At 40.2% G+C, this 23,712-nt stretch overlaps 1 protein-coding gene across 1 annotated transcript in view; it reads left to right on the forward strand.

Moving 5' to 3' along the window:
* Positions 1-2,054: 2,054 nt before the first annotated feature.
* Positions 2,055-23,712, forward strand: part of ALS2 (alsin Rho guanine nucleotide exchange factor ALS2) — a gene marked incomplete at both ends in the record, with an annotated part of 38,639 nt that continues 16,981 nt past the window's right edge. Inside the window, 15 exon segments of the mRNA XM_079538884.1 lie at positions 2,055-2,116; positions 4,766-4,947; positions 7,772-7,815; positions 7,819-7,858; positions 9,964-10,113; positions 10,654-11,573; positions 13,720-14,080; positions 14,776-14,944; positions 15,371-15,467; positions 15,858-15,935; positions 16,898-17,071; positions 18,050-18,221; positions 18,604-18,784; positions 20,585-20,650; positions 23,217-23,379. Coding sequence (XP_079395010.1) covers positions 2,055-2,116; positions 4,766-4,947; positions 7,772-7,815; positions 7,819-7,858; positions 9,964-10,113; positions 10,654-11,573; positions 13,720-14,080; positions 14,776-14,944; positions 15,371-15,467; positions 15,858-15,935; positions 16,898-17,071; positions 18,050-18,221; positions 18,604-18,784; positions 20,585-20,650; positions 23,217-23,379 — 2,859 coding nt within the window.

The raw sequence follows: 23,712 nt of genomic DNA on the forward strand, positions 1-23,712 counted from the left end.
TCTGACAGGAGGAGTGAGCTGAGAGACAGGAGCAAACACAGGAGAAGCTGCCTGCTGCCCATGTGGCTAACGGTACAAAGGCTGTTCTTCTCTTTTAAAGCATGAAATTTGGGAATGAGGGTCAAGCAGTGCACACAACTGACTGACTTCCTCTGTCCCACCAGGAATTCCCTGCATGCCAGGTTCTCTGTCCTTTGACCACTGGATCTGTTAAAGAATTCATTGTGGTGAAGCTGCATGACTTCCATGGAATTACATCCACTCAAGCCCTAGTGCGGAGGTGGGCATGGCACACAGCAGGATTGATGCCAGGGAGGTGAAGTGTGTTGACAGAACAGAAGCCAGGTGAGTCCAGCTCTGCTTAGAGCAGTACATCATTAATGAAGTTTGATCCCAACACAGTCAGTGCTGGAGCATCCAAGGACTGCTCTGGAGAGCAGATTTGACGCATGTTATTATTGATGTCATTTATATTTTTATTTTTAGTGTCCAAAATATGGACAGTGAGGGAAGGCTTCTCTCTTATTACACAGCCATAAAGGGTATAGCATCAGCCAGGCATCATACTTCAAAAAAGATGATGCCCACTACATAAAATCTTAAATCTCTTCCAAAAACACAGAGATTGAAAACTTAGCCCCTCTTTGATATGCCTTGTATTAAGCTCCTTTATTACATATACTATGTTTGTTCCATTGCTTAGAGCCCAGAGTCTGCAGCTGCAGCCCAAGTTGTTTTTCCTCTGATTCTCCATGTAACTGGGACAAAACATGTATCCCAAAACATGTATCCAGAAGCTGACAGCTGCAAAAGAAGTTACTTATCTCCTGTCATATCTCCCTCAGCTTTGGAACTTGTATCTGATACATCTTGACAGGCAACCTGTCCCACATCCAGTAGCCCCACCTGGCAGATGCAAGTCACTCTGATCTGCTACTGCCAGAGGAGTTTAGAAATAGCAGTGAGAAAGCAACCTGGATTGCAGGTAGGAGGTGTGAAGGGGTCCTATACTGCTGGAACAGACAAGCTGTGGCTGCAGCCAGCCCTTTCCTTATCGCAGGCTTGGCTGTATCTGCCTGTCACAATACACAGGCCAGCAGGTTCCCCCTCCTTCTATCACATGCTTAGCCCCTACAACACAAAGATCTCCTTCATGAGGGGATAAGGACACTGAGAGTTTTGTGAGAAGCACAGCCTTGTACACTCAGTCAGCAAGAAAGGAATTAGGAAGCTGTCCCACGGAGTTTTTTTCAGATTAAAACAAGTACTCTTCAAGAATGATGTCCCTCACTCTATACCAGTGTTTGACAAGGTTCGAGAAGGTTCTTACCTTCTCGAATGGCTGTAAAGGGCACTCCCTCCTCTGTCTCCAGGCTGATAACTTTCAGTGCCACCAACTGACCATTGATCCTGTCAGTTCAGAGCGGAAGGTCACACAGAGCACCTTGGTGCTTGGCATGATGACAACATTAACAAACTTCTGAGGTGCTTCACACTCACCCAAGCAAAAGTATTTAGGACTCACTGTCCCTTCCAGGCCAAACTTAGAAACGAGTTACAAATCTCTTGTCTTCTTGAGAAGTGGAATGGAACCAGCCCATCCAGACAGAGCAGGTATTGCTAGTGTGCCTTAGTGCTCCCATTCTTCCCTCTCACAGCTTTCCTGCCCCCATGTGATGGCAGTGTGCCCTCAGCCTCAATTTTGCTGTCATTCAGGAATTCCTCATTCCCAGGAAAACCCTTGCTCCATTTCTGATCTCCCTGGCATGCTGCCATGCAGCAAAATGCACAGGCAGAGAGTCCATTGCTAAAGTGGAGGAGTTCTCTGAGAAAATTGGATGGGTCTTCGCAAATATTCCACTTAAAAGCAAACCCAGACATTTGATTAGTCTTTATCTTCCTACAAGTACTCCAAATTGCCCAGCTTCAAGCTTATTCTTCTGATTTCTGTAACTGATAGGCATTGGGAATGCACTTACAGCACTGGTGGTCCATGCTCACCTGCTGATCCCCCTGTAAACAGTTGCAGAGGACCCTTCACACAGCTTCTCCAGATGTACATAGGATGTGGCAGCTCCAAATGGGATGCCTTGCCTCTGCTTCATGAAAAAAAATGGTATACATGTTAGGTTGTCATGAAGAACTACAAGCTACCAGCATGTCATTCACCAGTTAAATATGGATTCACAGTTGGAATAATCATAAGATGAAGTATCTTCTGTCTGTCATTGTGGATGCTGCACACTCACCCATTTAAAACTCTCCACAACATCCTGTTCTCGGAAGGGATCAGTGTAAGTCCAAGGCCTCCACATTCTGCACCTTCGACTCTGGAGAGTGTGGAAATGCTGTGGCTGCTCTGAGAGCACAGGAAGGGCTGCTCTGGTTACATCTCTCAGCTGGCACAAGAACAGAAGGCAAACCATATCACTGGTGAACAACCATTTAACTGCAGTGGTTCTTTCCTTTCTCTTTGACTGCACTGGCTGTAAGCACTTCATTTTCAGCTCCCTCCCCATCATTCATGCTTTACAGCGATGATTTCCAAGACATGCAGAAGGGGAAAAACTGTCTGTATGTTTCTGTCTTGGTAAACGTTAGCTCTGACAGCACACAGAGATAAAACTGCTGCAACTACTGAAGAAACTTCAATCCGAATCATTCTAAATACATGATATTTTATCTTACCATTGATTTTTTCCTTTCCAGATAGTAATCTGTTAGGGCAGGGAATAAAAAACAAATGCAGGAGTAAAATTTAAAGAAGTTTAAATTTATGCCACTCTTCTTCTTCTCCCCCCTGCCACATTAAGCCTTTCTCACCACTGTATGCTTTGCACAGCCTGGTAATTTGGCCCACACTTCGTAACAGTGCCATAAACCATAACACCAGTAGTAATGAAGGGCAGGCAGCCTGCAGTCTCCTCATGGGCAGCTACATGGGACAGATGCCTGCATCGTCATTGAATTCAAACACAACAGGACTTGTAATCTAAGGCATGATGCCTCCTCCAGAACACTGATAGAGAGATAGATCATTAGCTCCCTGTTTTATAATCTCTCAGTGTCACAGAGCTTACTGGAGTGCAATCTCTTCCCAGATCATCACATCAAAGGAACTTATTTGCTATCTAAGGCATGAAGCACTCTCTCAGCGGTTTCACAAGCCTGAAGCTGCAATGTTTGATGCTGTCTAGTTAGAAGCTAATGTGAACACCGGCACTTCCTTACAACAAGGGGAAGAGCCCAGGCGCAGTCTCTCACAGTGCAGAATCATTGCATGGTGATATTAAATACCTCTTCTGTAGGTGCTCCTTCCACGTGCTGAAGGCCTCTGCTGTGCTGGGAGCCCCTTCCCTCAGAGCAGCAACTGCAGCACTGCGCCCTGACAGCACTCACACACAGCATGTCTTCCCTGCTGTCCCGAGTCCTGCTAGCGCTCTCTCTTTTCCCATTTGCTCCCCCCTCTAGCTGGTCTTATGACTTGCGTGAGACCTCTGCCTCGAGCGTTCTTATGACTTCTGCAGTTTTTCTTTTAAAGTGCAATATGCGATGATCCAAACTCATGCTTGCAGTAGCTCTGTTGGCTTAAGCTCATTGGGTGCACGTCCTCTAAAAATATCCAACATATTTTCACAAAAAAGGAAGATGGAAGATAGACGATAAATCCAAACCTGCTCGTATGAAGCTCTTTTGCTTAAGTAACTCTCAGTGTGATAGATGAGGTAATTAACAGATTAGGTAATTGTAATGTATCGCGCAGGAACAGGCTGTGACTTTACTCATGTCTGTACAACTACAGTTTTGTATGCTGTTAGCTTTAAGCTGAGCTGCCCGAGTGGCGTGGGTGAGCAGTGCACACAGCAGCTGTGCAAGCGTTGGCTGCCCGTCGCTGCAAGGCTTCCCACGCAGGAAGGCATTTCTGGGCGTTATGATCACGTTCGTACAAACGGGCTTTGAAAATATATTTAAACACAAACAACGCGCGCGGTTTTGCAGCGGCGCGACCCTCCTGACCCGCGCTAACACCACGGCCCAGCACGGAGGGCGGAACGTTTAAGCGCGGCCGCGCACGGCGGCGTTTTGTCTCAGGCGGGGACCCGTCGATGCGGCCGCCCGAGCCCGCCCCCGGGCCCCTCCATCCCGCCCGCTGCGCGGCGCAGGCCCCGCCCCGCGTCCCCCAGCTGATCCGTGCCCCGGCGGCGTGGGCGGGCGGGCGGTAGGATCGAGCGCGCGGCCCGGTGAGGCGTGAGGCGGCGCGTTTTGCTTACCTGAGGCGTCCGCGCGGTGCGTTTTGCTTACCTGAGGCGTCCGCGCGCAGCTGCCGCTCGCCCGCGCTTTCACGCCGACGGTCTCTCCCGTGGGGGGCCGAGGGGCCGCCGCCCTCCGGCAGCTGCCGAGGCGGCGGGACGGGTAACGGGTGCGGGAAGTTCGGGGGAGGCGCGGGGACGCGGCCGGGCCTCTGCAGGAGAGGGGCTGGAGCGCGGCGCCAGGCGGAATCGCGCTGCCGAGGGGCCCCGCGAGAGCTCCGTGCGTCGCCCGGGCCGTAGCGCGGGAGGCGGCGAGGGGCCGCGCTGCATAGGTGAGCCTGCTGTGGGCCTCCGCCGGGCCGCACTGACGGGGTGGCGGCTCGCGGGGCTCTGCGGAGCGGGGAGCGGTGCGTTCCTAGGGGTTCCTGAGGAGTTTTCCCTTTCGCCGTGAGGAGGTCACCTGAAGTCACTCTTTATCTCTTTTCACTTTCGCTTTGCGTGACTCGGTTTCTTAGGGCCGAGCGCGCTTTCACCTTTCGGCGTCCCTCAGAGGCAGCCCGGCCCGGCTGTGCGGGCGGTTACTGGCGGTGTGGCGCAACCCGAGTAGTTGTAGAGGGGCCGGTGTTCTCCGGGGTGGGGGCCTCGTCGCCGCTGTCACGGTACGCTGCCTTCATCGAAGGAGCCGTGCTCGGCAGCTGTCTGGCTCGGGAGGGAAAGCATCTGCATGTGTGCTGAATGAGGAAGGCGTGGTTTCAGAAGAGGGGGCTGAGGGATGCTCACAAATCTTGGAGCTTCTTGTCTGTTCGGTAGATCTTAAATTATTAATTGGCTGTGTAACGGATAATTTTCATCCCAGTTCTTTTGGCTAATGCTAGGAACTAGGAAGCTTGGAAATAACGTTTTCAGCAGCTGTGTGGATAACTTTGTGCAACAAAGTTGCAGTCCTCTTAGTTACATGCTTACCAGCTCTACAGTTCTGTAGCTGTAAGCCAACATAGGGGGATGTTACAGAAGGATTTGTTATTAGCTGTCAACTGTAGCAGGTAAATAAACTACCAGACGGTGATACGTTTTCAAGGCTGATGGGAGTTCCCTTATTTTTGCAGGTCAGAGGTGTACAGGTTCTGTTCAGCCTTGTTTCTGTTCAGCCTTGAATATGAGATTACTTTTATGTCTGTGATACTCAGTACTCAATGTCCAGTGAGAGCTGCAGTCCTGTAGTTATCAGATGAATGTTTACGCCAGGTCATTCCTTGCAGTAGCAGTTGTTGCAGTGTGGCAGTGTTTGATTTCTGGAGAATTGGAGTTAGCAATCTGCTCTGCTAGTGGGAGCCATGACATCACTGTCACAGTAGTAACCATCTGTTTGTAACAAAAATCCATTTCATAATTTGGATCCGTTTGGCAGTGTTTGCAGTTCTTCTCTTGCAGTGTTGAAAAGAAAAAGTAGAAAGTAAGCATGTGGGCAGAGCAGCGCAGGTGCTGATAACTTGCCAATCCTTCATACCATGAAAGTGATATGTGGTATCTGTTTTTTTCACTTCTGTGATTATTAAACTTTGCTACTTACAACAGTTCAGGTGAAATAATGCAATGGTAAAGCTACAACATTATTGTATACAAATGAAATTAGGTGATAGGCTCAATAGAAAATGGCGTATTCTGATTGTGAGAAAATTGTGAGAACTTGTTACTAGAAGTAAAATAGTAAATTTTTGTGCAGTCGAACTTCATGAGACATATACATTTTTGAGCCATTAAAAATAAATTCCTCAATGATAGAAGCCAAGTATATTAAGAGTTAGTTTCTCTGGTCTTAAATATTTGTGGTGTGATACGACTGTTGATACTCTGACAACTCTATCGAAGCTTCATATAGTCCACAAGGAAGTTATATATTTAGCTGCAGTCCTTCACAAAGAAGTGCCAACATCTTCAATAAAGAAATTCTAAGAACTGTATTTAAATGGACTTATTCTAAGCAAGAATGCATCACAAAATCAGAAGTTCTAGGAATGATTCATTTCTTTTGATGTTTCATCAACACCTGCATTACTGAAATGTTGTATGGCAGTTTCTTTATCTTCAGACTTCCTCTGTTAGTGTAAAAAGTGACAGTAGTGGGTTTGTTTTAGTTATTTGTTGTTGTTGAGAAAGAAGAGGAAGAAATGTCTTGAAAGCAGTATCTTTCTGATGATGAATGCAACTGTTTCTGATCCTAGAAAGTCTGATCTGACTTGATGTTTCTTAAGTGCAAAGTGTGTATGGTTCATTACAATGCTATTTTGTTATGTTAATTTGATTTTTTAATTTTATATTTTGTTTTATACTTTTGTGATTCTTATCTGTTCTTTTGGTGTCCTGCATCTGGTGTTACAAAGGTCTGCGTGGTACCTCATTATTCAGAGCACCCTAGTGCTGGAGAGTACTGGAATTTGTGTGTTACTTCAGTTATTTGTCACCATGATGAGCATTATTTCTAATTGTGAATTTTTTCTGTATGCAGTTTACAGCTTTGTATATATTATCTCTTGTGATCAAGACTTGTCTTTTTCTGTATGAGGGGTTCAAATATTCTTTTCTTGGAGATGAACTGTCTTTAAAAGGCCATTGTGTTAGAATATTTTTCTGTTTTTGTTACAGTAGATATGAGACAGCAACCATGCTGAGACAAAATGGCCGAAAGAATTTGTCTGAAACTTATTTCAGTCAATGTGATCACGTGTTCCGTAATGTAATTTTGAGTACTTCATCTAGCCAGGTAGTGCACTGAGGAAAAATACAGATCTCTCTCTACCCAACAGACTGTAAGAAACAGGTATTCTCTGTAGTATCACTTTACTTACAAGACAAGTAACACAAAGGTATCTTTGGGAAGATGGAAAGGCGCGAGTGTAGATTTCCAAAATTCAAAATGGAAAAGGATAAAAGCATTAAATAGAGCAGCTGCTTTTTCCTCGTTGGTTCATGTGGGCTTATCATATAGCTACTCTGCTACCAGATTCTGTGAAGAAATGTTTTGAATTCTTCCATTGGTTTTCTGCATTCCTGCACAAGCTTTAATAGAACTGTACTGTTACATACGGTAATGTGACTTGATATGTGAATTCCTAACTGTTATCTGTTCCTATAAATATATTTGCCTTATACATTTGGTTTCAGTTTAGGATTCTTAAACTGAAAACAAATCAATTACACTGCTTCAGTGTTTTTTTGAGTGTGTACCGAGAATTAGAGAAGGTTTTTCTGCCTTTGAACTAGATTTTGATCAGTTTGCCCTTACAATGGGCCTACTGTGAGAAGAGTAGGTAGGACAAGTCTGACTGCTTAGCTTTGTCTGCTGGCTCTGTGTGAGTGAACCAAACCATCCTTGTGTCGTGGAAGTGATTATTGATTTCTACGTGTGGGATCTAACACTTTGCTTCTTGTTTCTTGGGGTTCTGGGATTATTATTATCTTGGTTTCATGTTATTTGCAGTTAAATAGCTGTATATATGTATTTTTTTTGTTTTGTTTCACAGTTTGTGGAGAGACTGTTCCTTTTGAAAGAGACATGATTTGGTGGTGATGGAGTGCTGCCACTGACAGATGGCCTCACAGGAAAGAAGGTGAGAATGAGTGAGCAGCTAGGTAGAGCCACAGAGGCTCCTAGAAATGTGCCAGCCAATGATTGCTCTGTGAAACTATTGAGTAATGTCAGCATACTCTGTGTGTAACCTAAGGTGGAGGAGGGAGGAGTAACATAGCTTCAAGTTTCAGTTATGTCTGGAACAGTCAACTTATTAAAACAGCAAATTCTTCTTTATTTATTGAACCTTGTGGACATGGGAACATAAAAGTAACATTGTCTGGTGAATGGTAAAATCATCTCTGCTGCTTGAGATGGAAAATTAGTATCTTGTAATAAATTCTGGGATATAAGTACCCACACAGTGATCTGAAGGTTATCAAATGAATAATATCTGGAGTATAAGGCTGTAAACTAAATTGAATGCACAGTATGCTGACAAAAGCTCCGTTATCAAAGAACACAACACTGTAACATGTGCTTTGTCCATCTCAGTTAAATCCATGTTCTTGTTTCTAGCCAGGTACCCTAAATGTGATGTTGGATTTTTCACAGAATCACACAGTCACAGAATTGTGAGGTTTGGAAGGGAGCTCTGGGGATCATCAAATCCCTAACCTCCTTTTTCTGGCCTGTACGTTACTTGGTTCTTTTTAAATGTACTTGTATTCTAAACTCAGGTTCTCTGCATCTAAAATGCAGGATGGACTCTGCATTTTAATATTATGTTTGTCATTTGGATTGCATTACTTATCTGAATCATAGAATAGTTCTTGTTTGTCATCATGAAGTTCTTTTTTTTTCTTTACATGGAAGAAGAGATTGAGGATAGGTACTGGAGCTGAGAGAGGCATAATTCAGTCTTGTGTAAGTTCCTCTCAGCTTAAATGTTGCAAAGGCAGACTGTACAAAGGTGTTGTTTGGCTGATGCACCACAATGAGCAAAACTTAGTTTAAAAAAAATAAAAAAAATCAATGGTCTTCATGAATAAAGCTTGTAGCTTTTGAATGTGCTTCTTGGGTGTTAAAAGTTGTCCACAACGTGGCTTCTCAGACTGACTTTTTCTGAGTTTGCTTCAGTAATTGAATTCGTGTGTTATTTAATGTCTTTATTTTAAACAAACATTGCTATTCCATCAAAGCTCTTTCATTACCTTTTTGTATTTAACTTCAGGTTCAAGCAAAGCTGAGAGAACTGTTTTTTGTAGGCAGTAAATGACTTGACAGTAGCAAAAGAAAGAGCTAAGCCTACTTTTCCTGCAGGGTGGAGAAGTATCTATTGTATATAAATTTGGAAATCTGAAGAAAACTCTTAATTTGAAAGTCTCTACTGATGTCTGAAAAAACTTTTTTTAAGAATACCAAGTGATTTCACAATTTACTAAAAGTATGCTTGCTGTCAAAGTCCAAAAGAATTTCTTTTGCTGAATGGGAAATGGTGCTGGCTGAGCATTCAAACCAGAGTGCGAGTGTTACAGAACCTTTGGATAGCTTCAGCTGTCTGTGAGCACAGATACTCCCATGATGTTTCAGGGTTGTTTCTTTTCCTTGGTCCAGTTGATATGAATGACTGATTCATTTGAACCTGAGAAAGTTGCTAAGAATTGAAAGATCAGAATGTTTTTTTTTTTCTTTTACACCCAAATTTCCCCAAATTAAATAGTATAAAATATGAATAAAACTTAGCAATCTAGAAGTGTTCTTTCTGTTTTCTAAGATGGGAAGAGTTCATGTAAATCTCACTGCAGACAGGAACAGAGTTGCTCGGAAGAACTGATGCAGCTCTCTCCCCCAGCACATCCACAGTGGCAAAATTGTGCATGGATTTTATCTTGCTGTGAGCAACAAGTACAAGATGTAATTAGTTGTATTATTTGCAAATAAATGTGTCTTTAAGGGTTGCTGGTAACAATTGCTTTGAGGGTAGTAAAGGAAAAATGAAAAACTAATAAACTCAAGTAAAAGATTTTTGTTTTTAATTTAAGATTACCAAATCGTGAGTTCTGTTGGTGCCCTGAATTTAAAACTAATATAGTAACCTCTAAGTTTTTCCTACATACATGAAAAGCAAGCTTTTGTGATATTGCAGTACCACAGAAGATTTCAAGGCAATTCTGCGCTTCCTTCAATCTTTTTGTAGCTCAGAAGAGGCAGAAGGAGCCAAAGAGAGAGGCCTGGTCTATACCTGGAGGGCTGGTTCCTGCTCTATAACTCCAGAAAGGCTTCCAGGCCTCTGTGGAAAGACTGTACTGCAGGCAGCCCTTGGTACGAATCACGGCTTACTTCTAACAGAAGGTAATAACTATGTTAATATTTAAGATTTGCATCAGTAACAAACTTTAATTATCGCCAGCCTTTCTTTTAGAATGTTTCATTGATTGCATCTGCAAGTCTCATGTGCAACTTTCAAACTGTTTTTTAATGTTGCCAGTGTTTCATTTTTAGTTATGAATACCTTAAAACTATGTTGGAGCAGAGTTTAGTGTTTTCTTTCCTATTCTTTTTGTGATGGCTCTGGATTTCCCATTTGAAAATGGTAACGTAGTCTAAACTGTCCTAACTCAAAATGATATTTATGTGGTGTATTTCATTCAGAAAAGACATTACAGTGAGAAGTTCTCTGGATTTCTAGCAGCCTTGTTTTCCCATCAAAAGAGGCATAGAACTCTGCAGTAGTGGAGGGCAAACAGCAGTCTTCCTATATCAGTAACCACAGTTTTGTTAAGATGGGATTAAGCTAGAAAATGATATTTATCATAATGTTTTCTCAAACTGCTGTATTGATTTAACTTCATTAGAATTGTGAATAAATTTTTTGTTCTTTTTTTTTAATAGGTGGTGAGGTCTACAGTTTTGGAAAACTGCCCTGGAGATCAGGACCAGAGGAGTTCTGTGCTAATAGTCCCATTTTAGAAAATACCTTGCTTGGGCAGCATGTTATTACAGTGGCAGCTGGCAGCTTCCATAATGGAGCTGTGACAGAAGGTGGTGTGGTCTACATGTGGGGGAACAATTCTTCTGGACAGTGTGCAGTTGCTAATCAACCATATGTGCCAGAACCACAGCCTATCAGTATTTCTGATTCTGAAACCAGTCCTCTGCTATCAGTAAGGATTTTGCAGCTAGCATGTGGAGAAGAACACACGCTGGCACTATCGCTAAGCAGAGAGATATGGGCTTGGGGGAGTGGCTGCCAGCTGGGCCTTATAACAACAACTTTCCCAGTGACAAAGCCACAGAAGGTAGAGCACCTGGCAGGACGTGTTGTGCTCCAGATTGCTTGTGGAGCCTACCACAGCCTGGCTCTGGTACAATGTCTCCCTGTGCAGGAGATGAAGCCTATTCCAGAGAGGTGCAATCATTGCAGTCAACTCCTCATTACCATGACAGACAAGGAAGATCATGTAATCATTTCTGATAGTCACTGTTGCCCACTGGGTGTAGCATTGGCTGATAAACAACCAGAAAACCATGCCTTCTGTTCTTCGTTGGAAAACCTGGAAGGAAAAAGTGTAACAGGCAGTGAGAGTGAAGACTGTAAGAAACCTCTTGTGGAAGAGCATGCGCTTGTTGCTTTAGAGTCTGATAGAGCAAGTTTACTTTCCAGCAACAATGGACAAGAAGACAGTGGAATTTCTAGCCCTGGAAATATTCTGTGTGCTGACAAAAAAGAAGTGAAAGAGTACTTAATCAGTTTATCTGATCGCACGTTAAATGAGAGCCTGGAGAAAAGTATCTGCACAGGATCTGAGCAGGTTGGTAGCCAGTAGATTGCTCTGATGTGCTGCAACTCCTGTTACATATGCTGTGCTTGATGTTACTCATCACAAATGAGATACTCAGTTTAATGGAGCTGTGGTATTCCTATAGTTTCGAAGTGTTTCATCACTCAATTACTCTCATTTTTGAAGTGTAAGAGTTTTTGTCCCCTATCCTTGTTGAGTTGTAACCCTTTGATGCAAGTAGCAGTGACAGTGGTATAGTCTTAACTCCTCATGCTCCACAGTATCAAAAGCAAGTAAGCTTGTTTGCCATTCTCCTCTCTAGTCCTTCTGTGTTGTGTGGGTTTCACACTTGTGTGGAAATTGTCAAATTTACCTTCAAGGTAAAGCTTCCTTTATTTTGCATGGAATAGATTCTTTACAAATCTGTTTAATTTCTTGATGTTAAAACATTGAATAAAAGGCTTCCAGTATTAATCAATACACAGTGGCACAAATGGATAAACAGGGATAGGAATTCATAAATACTGCTCTGTTTTGAGCAATGCAGAAAATAGTTCAACAGTACTACAACAGTGCTATAGCAGAGCAGTTAATTAAAAACTTCTTAAAAAGGAACAGGTTGTTGTTTGATGTGACTGTTTCCCAGCTCCCTGACAAAATATCACCATTTCTATTGTTTGGAAAAAAAATGTTGTATATCAAAGGGGGATAAAGTATATATAACCCAAAAGCTCCTAGACTAAAATCTAATGCAAAACTTGACGGTACAGTCTTGGCAGTACCTACCTGAGTACTAGGTGATGTGTGATAAAGGTAACTTCTGTAAGGTAAACTGCTACTCTGGTCCCATTGTGAAAGTTAAAGCAGAAATAGGAAAATTTCTTCCATTGTTTCAGAAGTGAGTATATACATTTCTTAAATTCATTTTACAATTATCTGGGATGTGTTGTTGTCACTGCTTGCTAAAACAAACGTAAGTAGTATTAAGAACAAAAGGCTGTCCTGTAATTTGGTATTTCAACATGTTCTGTTTTCCTATTGAGAGAGATCTATTTAATAAACATTACCTAGACACAACTGTCCTTGCTGGTACAAATGCAGTCTCACACTTGTGAGCTCCTCATAATCTTGCAAGCACTCCTGCCATTAGGAAATAACTGAAATAAGTAATTTCATGCGCTGTCTTGATTTCTTGCTCCAGGAATGGTTCTAAAATAGTTTTTCTCACACAGTTCCAGGTATTAGACAAATATGGGATTGATGCACTGAATGTTAACATAACTGAGCATCTTTATCTCTGCTCTTCAAGTTACTCATGGATGCTCATGTAATGTTTCATCTTAGTTTTGGAAAAACATAAATGACGACAAACCTGGTCTCCCAAATTATGATGTGCAAATGAGTGAGACAATCCCAGCCCTTTAGGCTACTTTTTCACAGAAATATCAAAGATTCTTTCCTTTCTGATGGGGTATAAATAAGTTATAATGTTTTCCACCAAATATTGGGTGACAAAATAGGACTTGCTGTCCTGTTTTCACTTTACTATTTTGTGTATCGGCTCTTATTTGATAGGTAAAATTGTTGTTGCAGGCAATGATGTGCTGATACTAATAACTGCCTTTAGTCAGTTTATCACTAGTGTAACTCGCTGACTTATCTAAGTGTTTTATGGCTGCAGTAGCAGCGTGGGAGAATAGATAGAATAGAGTGGTCTTAAGGCAAACCTTGGAAAAGAAGTCAGTGAATTATTGTTTACCTTTTAGTGTATGAAAAGGAGACCTTACATTTCTTTTAGTACACTGCTCACTGATGCACTCTGTTTGCTGACAAAGTTGGTAAGGAGCCTAAAATATGTTTGTAAAGATCCATTTTTTTTGTATTAAAAAAAAAAAAAAAAATCATACCCACAGAAATAGCCTTCAGCCCCTTATGAATGAGCTACAATGTGTCAAGTCCAGAAGACACTTGGAGGTATTTTTGGTCATATCCATAGAAGTGTGCTCAATTGTAACCTGTGATTCCAGGGACCAGTAGCAGTTTATGACAGACTATTAAAAAAAAACCATTTCTTATAATGTCTTGTTCAGTATAGCTCTTAATTTGATTAGTGGATCAGCCCACTGTTACGTGCTGTCTTTGTAACACTTCTGTTGTTGTTTTTATTTTATTTTAGCCTTCTCAAGGAGAACAAATTGGTGCTTGTATCCCTGGTCCTCCAGGTACAAGTGCATCTGCCTTAAACAGCCTGGTGGCCTCTTGTGCATCAGCAGTCGGTGTGAGAGTAGCTGCTACATATGAGGCTGGAGCGTTGTCTCTGAAGAAAGTAATGAACTTCTATGGCACACCTTCAAATGAACCAAGCCCTCAGCCTAGCAGTGGTTCCACAGGGCCTGAAGCTCTGAAAGACAGTCGAGAAGAGCAGGTCAAACTGGAATCAATGCAGGGGAAGAAGAGTTCCAGTTTAGTAGATATTAGAGAGGAGGAATCCGAAGGAGGAAGTAGAAGACTTTCCCTGCCTGGCCTGTTATCACAAGGTAAAAAAAACCAAAAAAAAAAAAAAAAAAAAAAAAAAAAAAAAAAAACAACGGAAAATGACACATTTATTGACTATAGAGTTACTCTTCAAATGGGCCTACTGTGTTAGTCTAGCCATCTTCTTGCAACGTGACTGTCTATACACATTGTATAGCAGATGAAATATCTGTGGCCTCTGATCCCTGCTGTGCTGAGGTGGTTTTGACCAATGGTTTTTTGGGTATTCCAGCTCTCTCCACCAAGATTCAAAGCTGGTGATGTTTCTCCACCATAGGCTTCCATAATATTAATTACTCTGTATATGTGGTTATGTAGCTTGGTTCTGTATCAGTCTGGTGTCTGTACAGAAATTTCAGAAACTGGAATATTTCTGTTTGCTGCAAGTGTATATTTTCCTTAGAAGTATACTTATTGTACATATAGTTTGTTTTGACATATCTGCAGTGTAACTGCGCTGTTCTCATATGCTGTTAACTTTGCTAGCTGGTAAAAATTACTTGGGATCCATCTGCCTTTAGCCCATCCATGGCTGCTTCTTGTCAGTAGCTTATCTTCTTGCACATCAGCCTTTGCTCTTAATCTTAATTAAAACTTCTTGCAAAAGCCTTGATTTTGCATAATGCTGAGTAACATGCCTGTGTAAGTGATGAATTTAAAATGATGACCTATTTTTTTTCTCTTGGCATGTTTTCAGTTTCTCCTAGGCTCTTACGGAAGGTAGGACGGGCAAAAATGAGGACTGTAGCTCTCACTCCAACCTACAGTGGTGAGGCAGATGCTCTTTTACCATCTCTAAGAACAGAGGTATGGAGCTGGGGAAGGGGGAAGGATGGACAGCTAGGACATGGTGATGTTCTACCAAGGTAAGATTTCTTTGATAAATGTCTCTTTATTCAGTCAATCACTTGAAAATCCTAAGTATCCAATTTAATTTTGATCATCTGCCTTGCATTGTTCGTGTTCTTTGAGGTGTTCTGACCTAAATTCTTCCACGAAATGTGTCTCATGCTGTGTTGTTACTGATCAGTTAGTCAGAATTTCTCCCTTGCAATTGCTAGGAGTTCTGGTGATATTTTGACCATGTTGCCCACACTAGGGTGACACTTGTGTCTACTTTTGCACCTTGTGGCCTTTTTAATTAAGTTTATTATTGGATTATGGATTATTGTCAAAAGACTTAATATATGTTTGCAATGTTTGATTTTTCTGATGTTCTGTGGGAGTGGGGTAAAGGGAAGAAAGACCTTTTTTATTTTAAACTCTTCTTTATGGGTTCTGGAAATTGACAGGCTTCAGCCACTATGTGTGAAAAGTTTAGATGGTAAAGAAGTGATTCACATCTCTGCTGGTGGTCATCATTCCTTAGCACTCACTGCCAAATCCCAGGTACATGTTACTGTATCATTTATTGCTCATCTATCACGTTACTGTCACGTTGAATGTTTTCTAGGTTTCTGTTTCTTGTAAGCTCTAGTTTCTGTTTGGGGAAGGGGACTTGGAAGCAGTGTGCCTCATGAAATTCTGATTGTATTAAAGTTCTCTATGGGCCATCAGTATTATGTTTGAAGACTGTAGTGACCTGTTGCATTTCTGTTTCTATTCTCAAACTGTCTTCTCACATTCAGAAAGACGCAAAAAATTAGTGAGGAGCTTCTTAGTACATTCTTTGTATGCCTTTGGCTTGTATTTGCACACTCAATGCATTGTGCTACTACAATTCAGATTTCATCTGTGTATATTGGTTGTCAAATACTGATATTGAGCTGTTTCTTACAGGTGTATTCATGGGGCAGTAACATCTTTGGTCAGCTTGGTCATACGAACTCCCCAACAACAGTCCCTCGACTTGCAAAGGTATTTTGTTTTCTGCATTTTTCTTCTTTGAGGTTAGGCCTATTCCTACAAAAGTGAATACAAAGCAATTTCTGAAAACTGACCTTATTTATGGGTCTGCATGCTATATGTAGCTGAGTCTTTGCTTTCTTTGCTTTATACAGTGACTGTTATTTTTAAATGAGTTTGTGAAAAAGGTGTTCAAGAAATCATATTTTATATATATATATACACTTATATACTTGCACTGTTTTTGACTGCTTCAAAGTTCTAATACTGAGAGACATGACTGTTTTGTCTCCTTAGCAAACCTGCCTAACAGTTGGTTCTTCTGATACAGATGTGGAAGTACTGAAACTTTCCTATTTGTATAGAATAGCTAAACAAATGCTTCTAGCTTTTTCCAGTTTTGCTAGATCATGACCATATTTTTTTCTTGTGTATTTATAGAGCTGTTAGTTAAATCTTACTCCTTTTAATAGGGTTTTCAGTTTGAGTTTTTCATTATTTTAAGTGAATAGGTTAATAATGATTTTTTGAGTCAGACCAGATCCTTGCCTGTTTTCCCCTACGACAGGCAAGCACCAGAAAACTAGCTGCAGAATTTTTCTGCTTAGGCCTTATGCAAATTAAGGTACAGCATGTTAGCTTTCCCCCATATTTGTGGGTTTCACAGCTAAATGGACAGGGAAAACTGGTGCTGTAATTTTCATTAAACCTGCCTGATGCCACTTAAATTATAAACCAATTTTATTTTTAAAGGTTAAAAGAAATATCTACTAGAAAGAAGAGTGAGAAGAGATGATTTTCAGTGAAGGACAGAAAATACACTTGTTATAAAACGCTGATGTTAAAAAATTACCTTTCATGTAATACATCAGCTTGTTATCAGGTGTATTACTTGCATTCTTGTCTAGAAGCTGTGCGTACTCTCCTTCCAGTTGGAGATGACTTCTAATTCTTCCTCTTCTCATGAATTTCAGGTGTGTGGTAATGGTGTTTGGAGTACAGCAGCAGGATCAGATTATTCTCTCTTCTTAGCAGATGAGGAAGACTTCCAACCTGGATTATATTATTGTGGTCAAGAGACAACAACAGATAGTTTGAGTGAAAGTAATTGTAGTAAGAGTCCAGTTTTGTTACTATCCTGTAGTAAGGTGAGTGATATTTCCCCTAAGTTAGTACAAGTCATACTGATTGAAATTGAATCTTACTGTAACTACCAAGAGGTTGGCTTGAGGTGAGGGAATGTGTACTCTGATTCTGTGTCTTTGTATCATTTGGGCTAATTTGAGTTTAAGATAGCAAAAAGGAGATGCTCTGGGAAGAAGGCTGCTCTTTTGTTTCAGTTAATCTGAGCCTCAATCCTACGTCGCTAGATCTAGTAGAAAAACAATAGGAGAGAGGTTTTGAGCTGGGATGGATTTATACATATGAACAAACCCAGTATATGTACATGTGTGTTTCCAAGGAATCCTCTTTTTAACAAAAAAAAACAGGGAAGTGGAGTTCAAACACTGAGTTATGATATGGTATTGCATATGAACTGAAACTGGTGAGGAACCTCAGTGCATTTAGATTAGTGGCACACATACTGACTTGAGGGAATTTTTTTCCAAAAACTGTAAGTTGCAAGTAGTATTAATGCAGATATCAGTATCAGTCCAGTTTGTTAATGATGTAATATTCCTCTTAGCAATAAATTGACGTCTTTCAGATTGAGAATGCACTGTAGTTCAGAGCACAATTACATTAAGCTCTTGTTATCCTCAGCTCCTAATTATCAGGAAAAAAGAGCTGATGTGGTATTATATTGATATCAACATTGTTTACATAGGCGTGTTCTAAAAGTGGCTAATCTGAAGGTAACTGTTTCTTAAACAGGCAATGATTGTTGTCTTTAAAAGCTTTTTTTAGCAGTAGTATAACGAACAACATTGACTATAAATGTTTCCCCTACACTATTAATTTTGTATTAAGCCATTGAATAGACTGCTTGACTTTAAGTTTTAACTATCTGCGGTAACCCTTGGCACTAATGATGATAGCCTTTATTCTGTATCATCCTAATTTTTATTTATTTTTATTTTCAAATGTAAGCTATTTTTCCTTTTTGTTGTTGTTTTGTCTTTCAGATAGGATATATAAGCAATGTGATAGCTGGTGGAGACAACTGTTTGGTCTTGGTAGACAAAAACATAATGGGGTATATTGCCAGTTTGCATGAGTTGGCTTCTACTGAGAGAAGGTTTTATTTCAGACTGAGTGAGATCAAATCTCAGGTTCTTAGACCTCTTCTAGGTTTAGGTAAAATTTTTTTAATATTTTCTTTAATATTATTTAGTCTGTGTTCTATAGTAAAGTCCATTATGTGAGACAGGTCATTACATGTTTTTAAGTTAAGCCAAGATTGTTTTTGTCTCCCTTGTTTCATTCAACTACTGAAACACAGCTGCAGTTTGATACCTGCGCAATGTTACTGGTGTTTGTGCTTTCTTAACTGTTTCATCTGAAATAATTGTTTGAACCATTATGTAATGTAAAGTCATTGAATTCCTGAATGTGGATGATGTTGCTGGGAAGTGAAATGAGCTGATATAACGTCCATACAGTGTACTGGGGTAATTCTCTTATTAATGGGTGATCTACTTTTATAACGTAAGCTAAACTTCTTTCTGATTTATTACAGATAATTTGGGCAGTGCAAATACGATCCAGTTGTTGCAAGAAATGGCAAGCAGGTTCAGCAAGCTATGCTATCTCATTGGTCAACATGGGGCTTCCTTAAGTAGCTTCCTTCACGGAGTTAAAGAAGCCAGGAGTTTGGCCATCCTGAAGCATTCCAGTCTCTTTTTGGATAGTTACACTGAGTAAGTGTCTATCTCATCTTGCGTGTCTGCAGGCTTAATCCACTGACCACAGCAAGCCCTGTATCAGGAGAAAATAGATCATAAAGGAAGTTATATAAGAAACTATAATTCAAGTTACATTCTTGCAATTTAAAATTTATGCAGTTTTTCACAGGCTAGTTCATTTTGTAGTAAGCTTTGTACTTCAAACTTTGCTAGTGTGCACGCTGGACAATTTTGGTGTTGGGAAAGCATTAGGAATGTAAAATTCTGTACAAACACTGAAGTGACTGCTGCATGTATAACAGTAAAGCATGACATATTTGTTAGTTAAAGATATCCTAATATAAGGCAATAGAGTTGCCGTTACTTGGCCACTAAGTAAAAATACCTTTGGAATTTACTGTGGTTACTGTGGTCTTTTGAAAAGTCATTAACTAAAAGTTGTTTCCCAGAAGAACAGTTCTTTTGTCTGGTATCTGCTCATAGCAGACCTTATGCCTAGAAGACACAGTTGTGTTAGCGTTCAAACTGTGGTCTGAATTATCTTTATTATTATTATCATAATTATTCTGGGAGAGGATGTCTATGCGATTGTTTGCTGTCTTTCCTCTCAGTAAGCTTTGCAGTTGCTGGATAACTTCATCCAAATTCGTTTCAGAAATCTCAAATTAGTATCTACAGGTTTTGTGAAAAATACTGGCTTAAGAGGAAAGGGTCTAAAAGTATCTTATCTGAATGTATCTGTCTTACTAGATATCTGAAAATCCCTAAAGGAACAGAACTTTGTGATTGTAAACTCAAAAGCTTCACTTGTTTTGCAGTAGTGTTCTGAATGTGCACTTGCACATTTTATTAAATACAAGTTGTCTTTCCTGCTGGGTCAGTGACAAAATTAAGCCATGTCACCCTGAAACAAACTTTTCATCTCTGTTTATCAGATGAGTGATCAACAATTTTCTCCATTTCATCCATACTGACTGCAGTTTTTATTTTAACTTGGATGCCTGGAGATGGTTCTCATTATTACTAGAATTTCTTCTTTTTATCCTGTCACTTACTGCTGTGCATAAAGTCTGTTCTTGATTATTTGCATGGCTTCTGCTCTTCCCCTTTATTTTCTTAGTTCTTCAAATATTAATCTGTGTATGGTGTCAAACCTATGCATGCTTCTCAGTGTAGTGTCTTTACCATCTTCCAAGGATCCATCAAGCCACATGAAAGACTATCAGTTAATTGGATTAAACTGAGACCTGCTTTTGTTGTGAATGGTATCTCTGTTACAAGGGAAGGGAAGAACCTCTGGAGGCTCTCTGGTCCAGCCCTCTGTTCAAGCAGGACCATCCAGAGCAGGTTACCCAAATTGTATCCAAATGGTCAATTTTTAAATTTTTTTTTTTTTTTTTACTAGGGAAGAAATGAAGGGTAAAATGATGAGTACAGGAAAAAGAGAGATTTCTATCTTTAATACTGCTAGGAGCTAGTGTTATTGAACTGTTGAAACAGATGACCTATTCTGTACATGTTCAAACTTGGGGAAACAAATACTTCAAGTTTCTGTTGTAAAATAGTTCCTCTGGCAGCAACAGTGTGTAACAGTAATGCATATTCTGTCCTTCATGTGGAAAGGTGAGTACTCGGTGTTCTGGTAACACTGAGTATTTCAGTGTTCGATATTTTTCTCAAGCCCTTAGGCTTTTGATCACTTGTGTAACAGGTAATGAGGATCTCACTGGTATGTTGATGGAAACTACAATAGATGCCATTTCCAGGGTTGTTCCTAGTTTGAAACTAAAGGTTTCTTTTCTTTGACCATTTTAGGTATTGTACTTCAATAACAAATTTCCTTGTAATGGGAGGATTTATGCTTCTCGCAAAGCCTGCAATGTAAGCAAACTTTTACTATGATGTGGAGTTTTTGGTCAGCTTGTAGAGTGTTCTAAAGAAGTATTTGTGTGCATGTGTGTGTATAGTAATGAGCATGTAGTGGCATTGCCTCAGCATACTTGAGTACAATAATTCATCTTCCATTAGATGAAGAAAAAGGTTTCTCCCTTTCAACTATGATAATAATTCATGTTAAAACGCTGCTTAATTAGCTCAATTGCTATTACATCTAGGTGTGGAGAGAGGAAGAAAAAGATCATAAGTGATGGCAAATTCTTTAAAAGAAGCATAAGTGGATTTCAAGTAATTCCCGAAAGCTTAGGAGTGATGTTTTCATTATCTATTCAGTGTTTGTCAGTATTTTATGCTTTCAGTTATTGCTCCCTAGAATATACAGAACGGTGAATATTTCTTTAAGAGTTAGTGAGAGTAGATATTGTGAATTCAGTTTAGTTTGAATTCTTTTATGTTTATATTCTTTTAAGTTTGTGGAAGCTCTCTAGAAGGATGGAGAAACAGCATGCTTTCTGCATCAGACTTGCTTTACTTCTTGTATAGATGCTTTTAGGCTTGAAGAAAGAAACTGTGTTTTTAGATCTTAGAATACAGCCTTTTCTCAGTTAAACAGTATTTTTGCCTATGAATTGAAGTAGTGATGCTGTACAGCTCTTGCTCTACTGTTGTGAGGAAATCGTTGTAATGAAGGAGTTTTTTTTCCAAATGTTGTCAGAAAAATTGCCAGTTTTCATTCCTTCCTAAAGTCTCTCATCTGGACATGATTTTGTTACAGCTGATTATGATGCACTTTGAATGTAGCATAAGCAATGGTACTGGAAGTTCTTTGAAATATTGGGGTATCTAACACAGGGAATTTTCTACACCTGTGGAGTAGTGCCAATGACTGAATACAAAATCCCACTGCAGAGAGACATTGAGAATCTTTCCACGGAGGGCAGGATTCTTAGGGTGACTTGCAAGAAATCAGAGTTCAAGTATAAGCTTATTTATTATTAGCAGTGACAAGTTCTGGATGCTGAAATTGTGTACCAGATTCTTCACACTGGTTGGCATTGTTTGGTATCAAAGCTTCTACTGCAGCCAGGGTCTCATACGGTGAACAGCAATTTTTAAGGGTTCTGAGACTTCAGAGAGCAGATATCATGGAAGTTTTGGCCCTTACCTGTAAAGGGAAGCCAAGAATATCTTTGCTGATAACGATTTTGTTTTTGCAGTGAATTCTGTCTCAGTGAATGGTTAATGGTATCAGTGGGTCTCTTCTGGATGTTCCAGGATATTCCAGAAGATGAACAGTTAGCCTTAACAGTTAGTCTTAACTTTCTTTTAAGCTAGCTGACTTCATTGGGAAGTTTAGTTATGTATATCTATAGTATATAGATGTGTATAAGAGTATACAGGTACTTGCCATTATTATTTGACACTTTCCTATGGAGAGAACTCCCTGTGAGGATCTTGAAGCACTTCAGAAATGCAAGCCACCCATTTAAGTGGTTGACTTAGTTTAAATTTACAACCAAGTTAAATAATTAAATTTATAGATAAAAATACTATCTTGTCTCTAAAGAAGACTCTTCTTAATGCTTATTGAGCAAGAGAGTTCTTAATATCATTAGCAGACCTAGAGAAGATACGTAAGATAATATTTTGTGCATCAAATTAATCATGTAGAGCTCTAGGGAGCCTGATGTGCAATTCTCTGATCTGGTTCTTTGTCCCTGGGGCTTACTTTCTCAGCCTCACCTGGTTCTTGAACTTCATGGTTTAAATGCTTCCCAGCTGGATGTGTATTAATGGAGATATGTCATGTGTGCACATGTGATGGCACAGGTACTGTGAAGGAGAGGGAAAAGCAGATTTGTTTTCACTTTTATGAAGAAATCCTGGTCTTGTGTGCTAATGCATTGTCTTCAGAATCATTTCCCTCTTCTTCTCTGAACTAGATTAGTTCTCCCTCTTGGAAGTCAGACTGAGGATTGAACAGATTTCCTGCCTTTCTTTGAGGTAGGATGTAATTTTTCTAGTTAGGGGAAAAACTGTTCAGCTTTCTTGAGTAACAGGGGTGGGGAAGAGATTATTTGGTTATATCTAGGAAAGTGTACTGGAGCAAAGTTAAGATTCATTCAGGCCTCCTTATATGAGTCAACACTGCTAGAAAATCACTAACAATAACCATGACAAAGCTAAAACATTCCACCTATTTTCTCTTTTACTCGCCACATGTCAAAGGGGAAAAAGGCAATTAATTACTCTTCAAGTGGGGCAGCTAAGTCAGCTTTCTTCAGCCAGCATAATGACTGAGCTTGTGCGAGCAGAACTGAACTCCTGTGTTGCAGTTGGTAGAGAGCTACATGATTTTATTACAATACTTGCTGAAGTTAAATTGGGAATGGATTAATAAGTAGCACGTGTTTGCCTTTATTGTTTTTGTTTTATGGAAATCCAAAAAGGTGCATTCTGTGCTAGTACAGTGCTCACTGATGCAAAGTATCACTGATGTCTTACTGTCATTCTTGTTTCCTTCCTGTTCCCCAATGGTCCTATCATTTAGAGACTTCTTGAGTAAAAGTCAGGAGCTGTTACAGAAATTGTCTGAGTACAATGAGGAAAACCTGCAGCTAGTGGATGTTCTAAATGCTCTGTTTTTCATGCCGTTTGGACGACTTCATGATTATGCCAGAACCTTGCTAAAGCTTGCCACGTGTTTTGAAGTGGTAAGCTGTCTTTATTATCTATATCTCAAAAAATATCACACGAAACTTATTGCTTGGAAATAGCAGTGAGAAGCAGATGCCGGGCAATTAGAAGTAGCTTAGCCCTCAGTGAAGCTACCTTGGATTCAGCTTTGCTACAGAGAAAGATCGTGTACATTTACTTGCAAATTCATAAGCCACACTTGCGTAGATCACGCAAGTAAAATGTTGTTACTCTGCCAGAACTTTCTAGTGCTTGAGTGTCTAATTGAAAATTTTTCTTGCATTATTTTGACATCCGCGTATTGTTTTTCACTTCCATCTGGCATTTTTAGAGTAGCGATCCTTGGCTTT

This window comes from Tetrao urogallus, assembly GCF_951394365.1.
Source record: "Tetrao urogallus genome assembly, chromosome: 8".
In the NCBI taxonomy this organism is placed as follows: Eukaryota; Metazoa; Chordata; class Aves; order Galliformes; family Phasianidae; genus Tetrao; species Tetrao urogallus.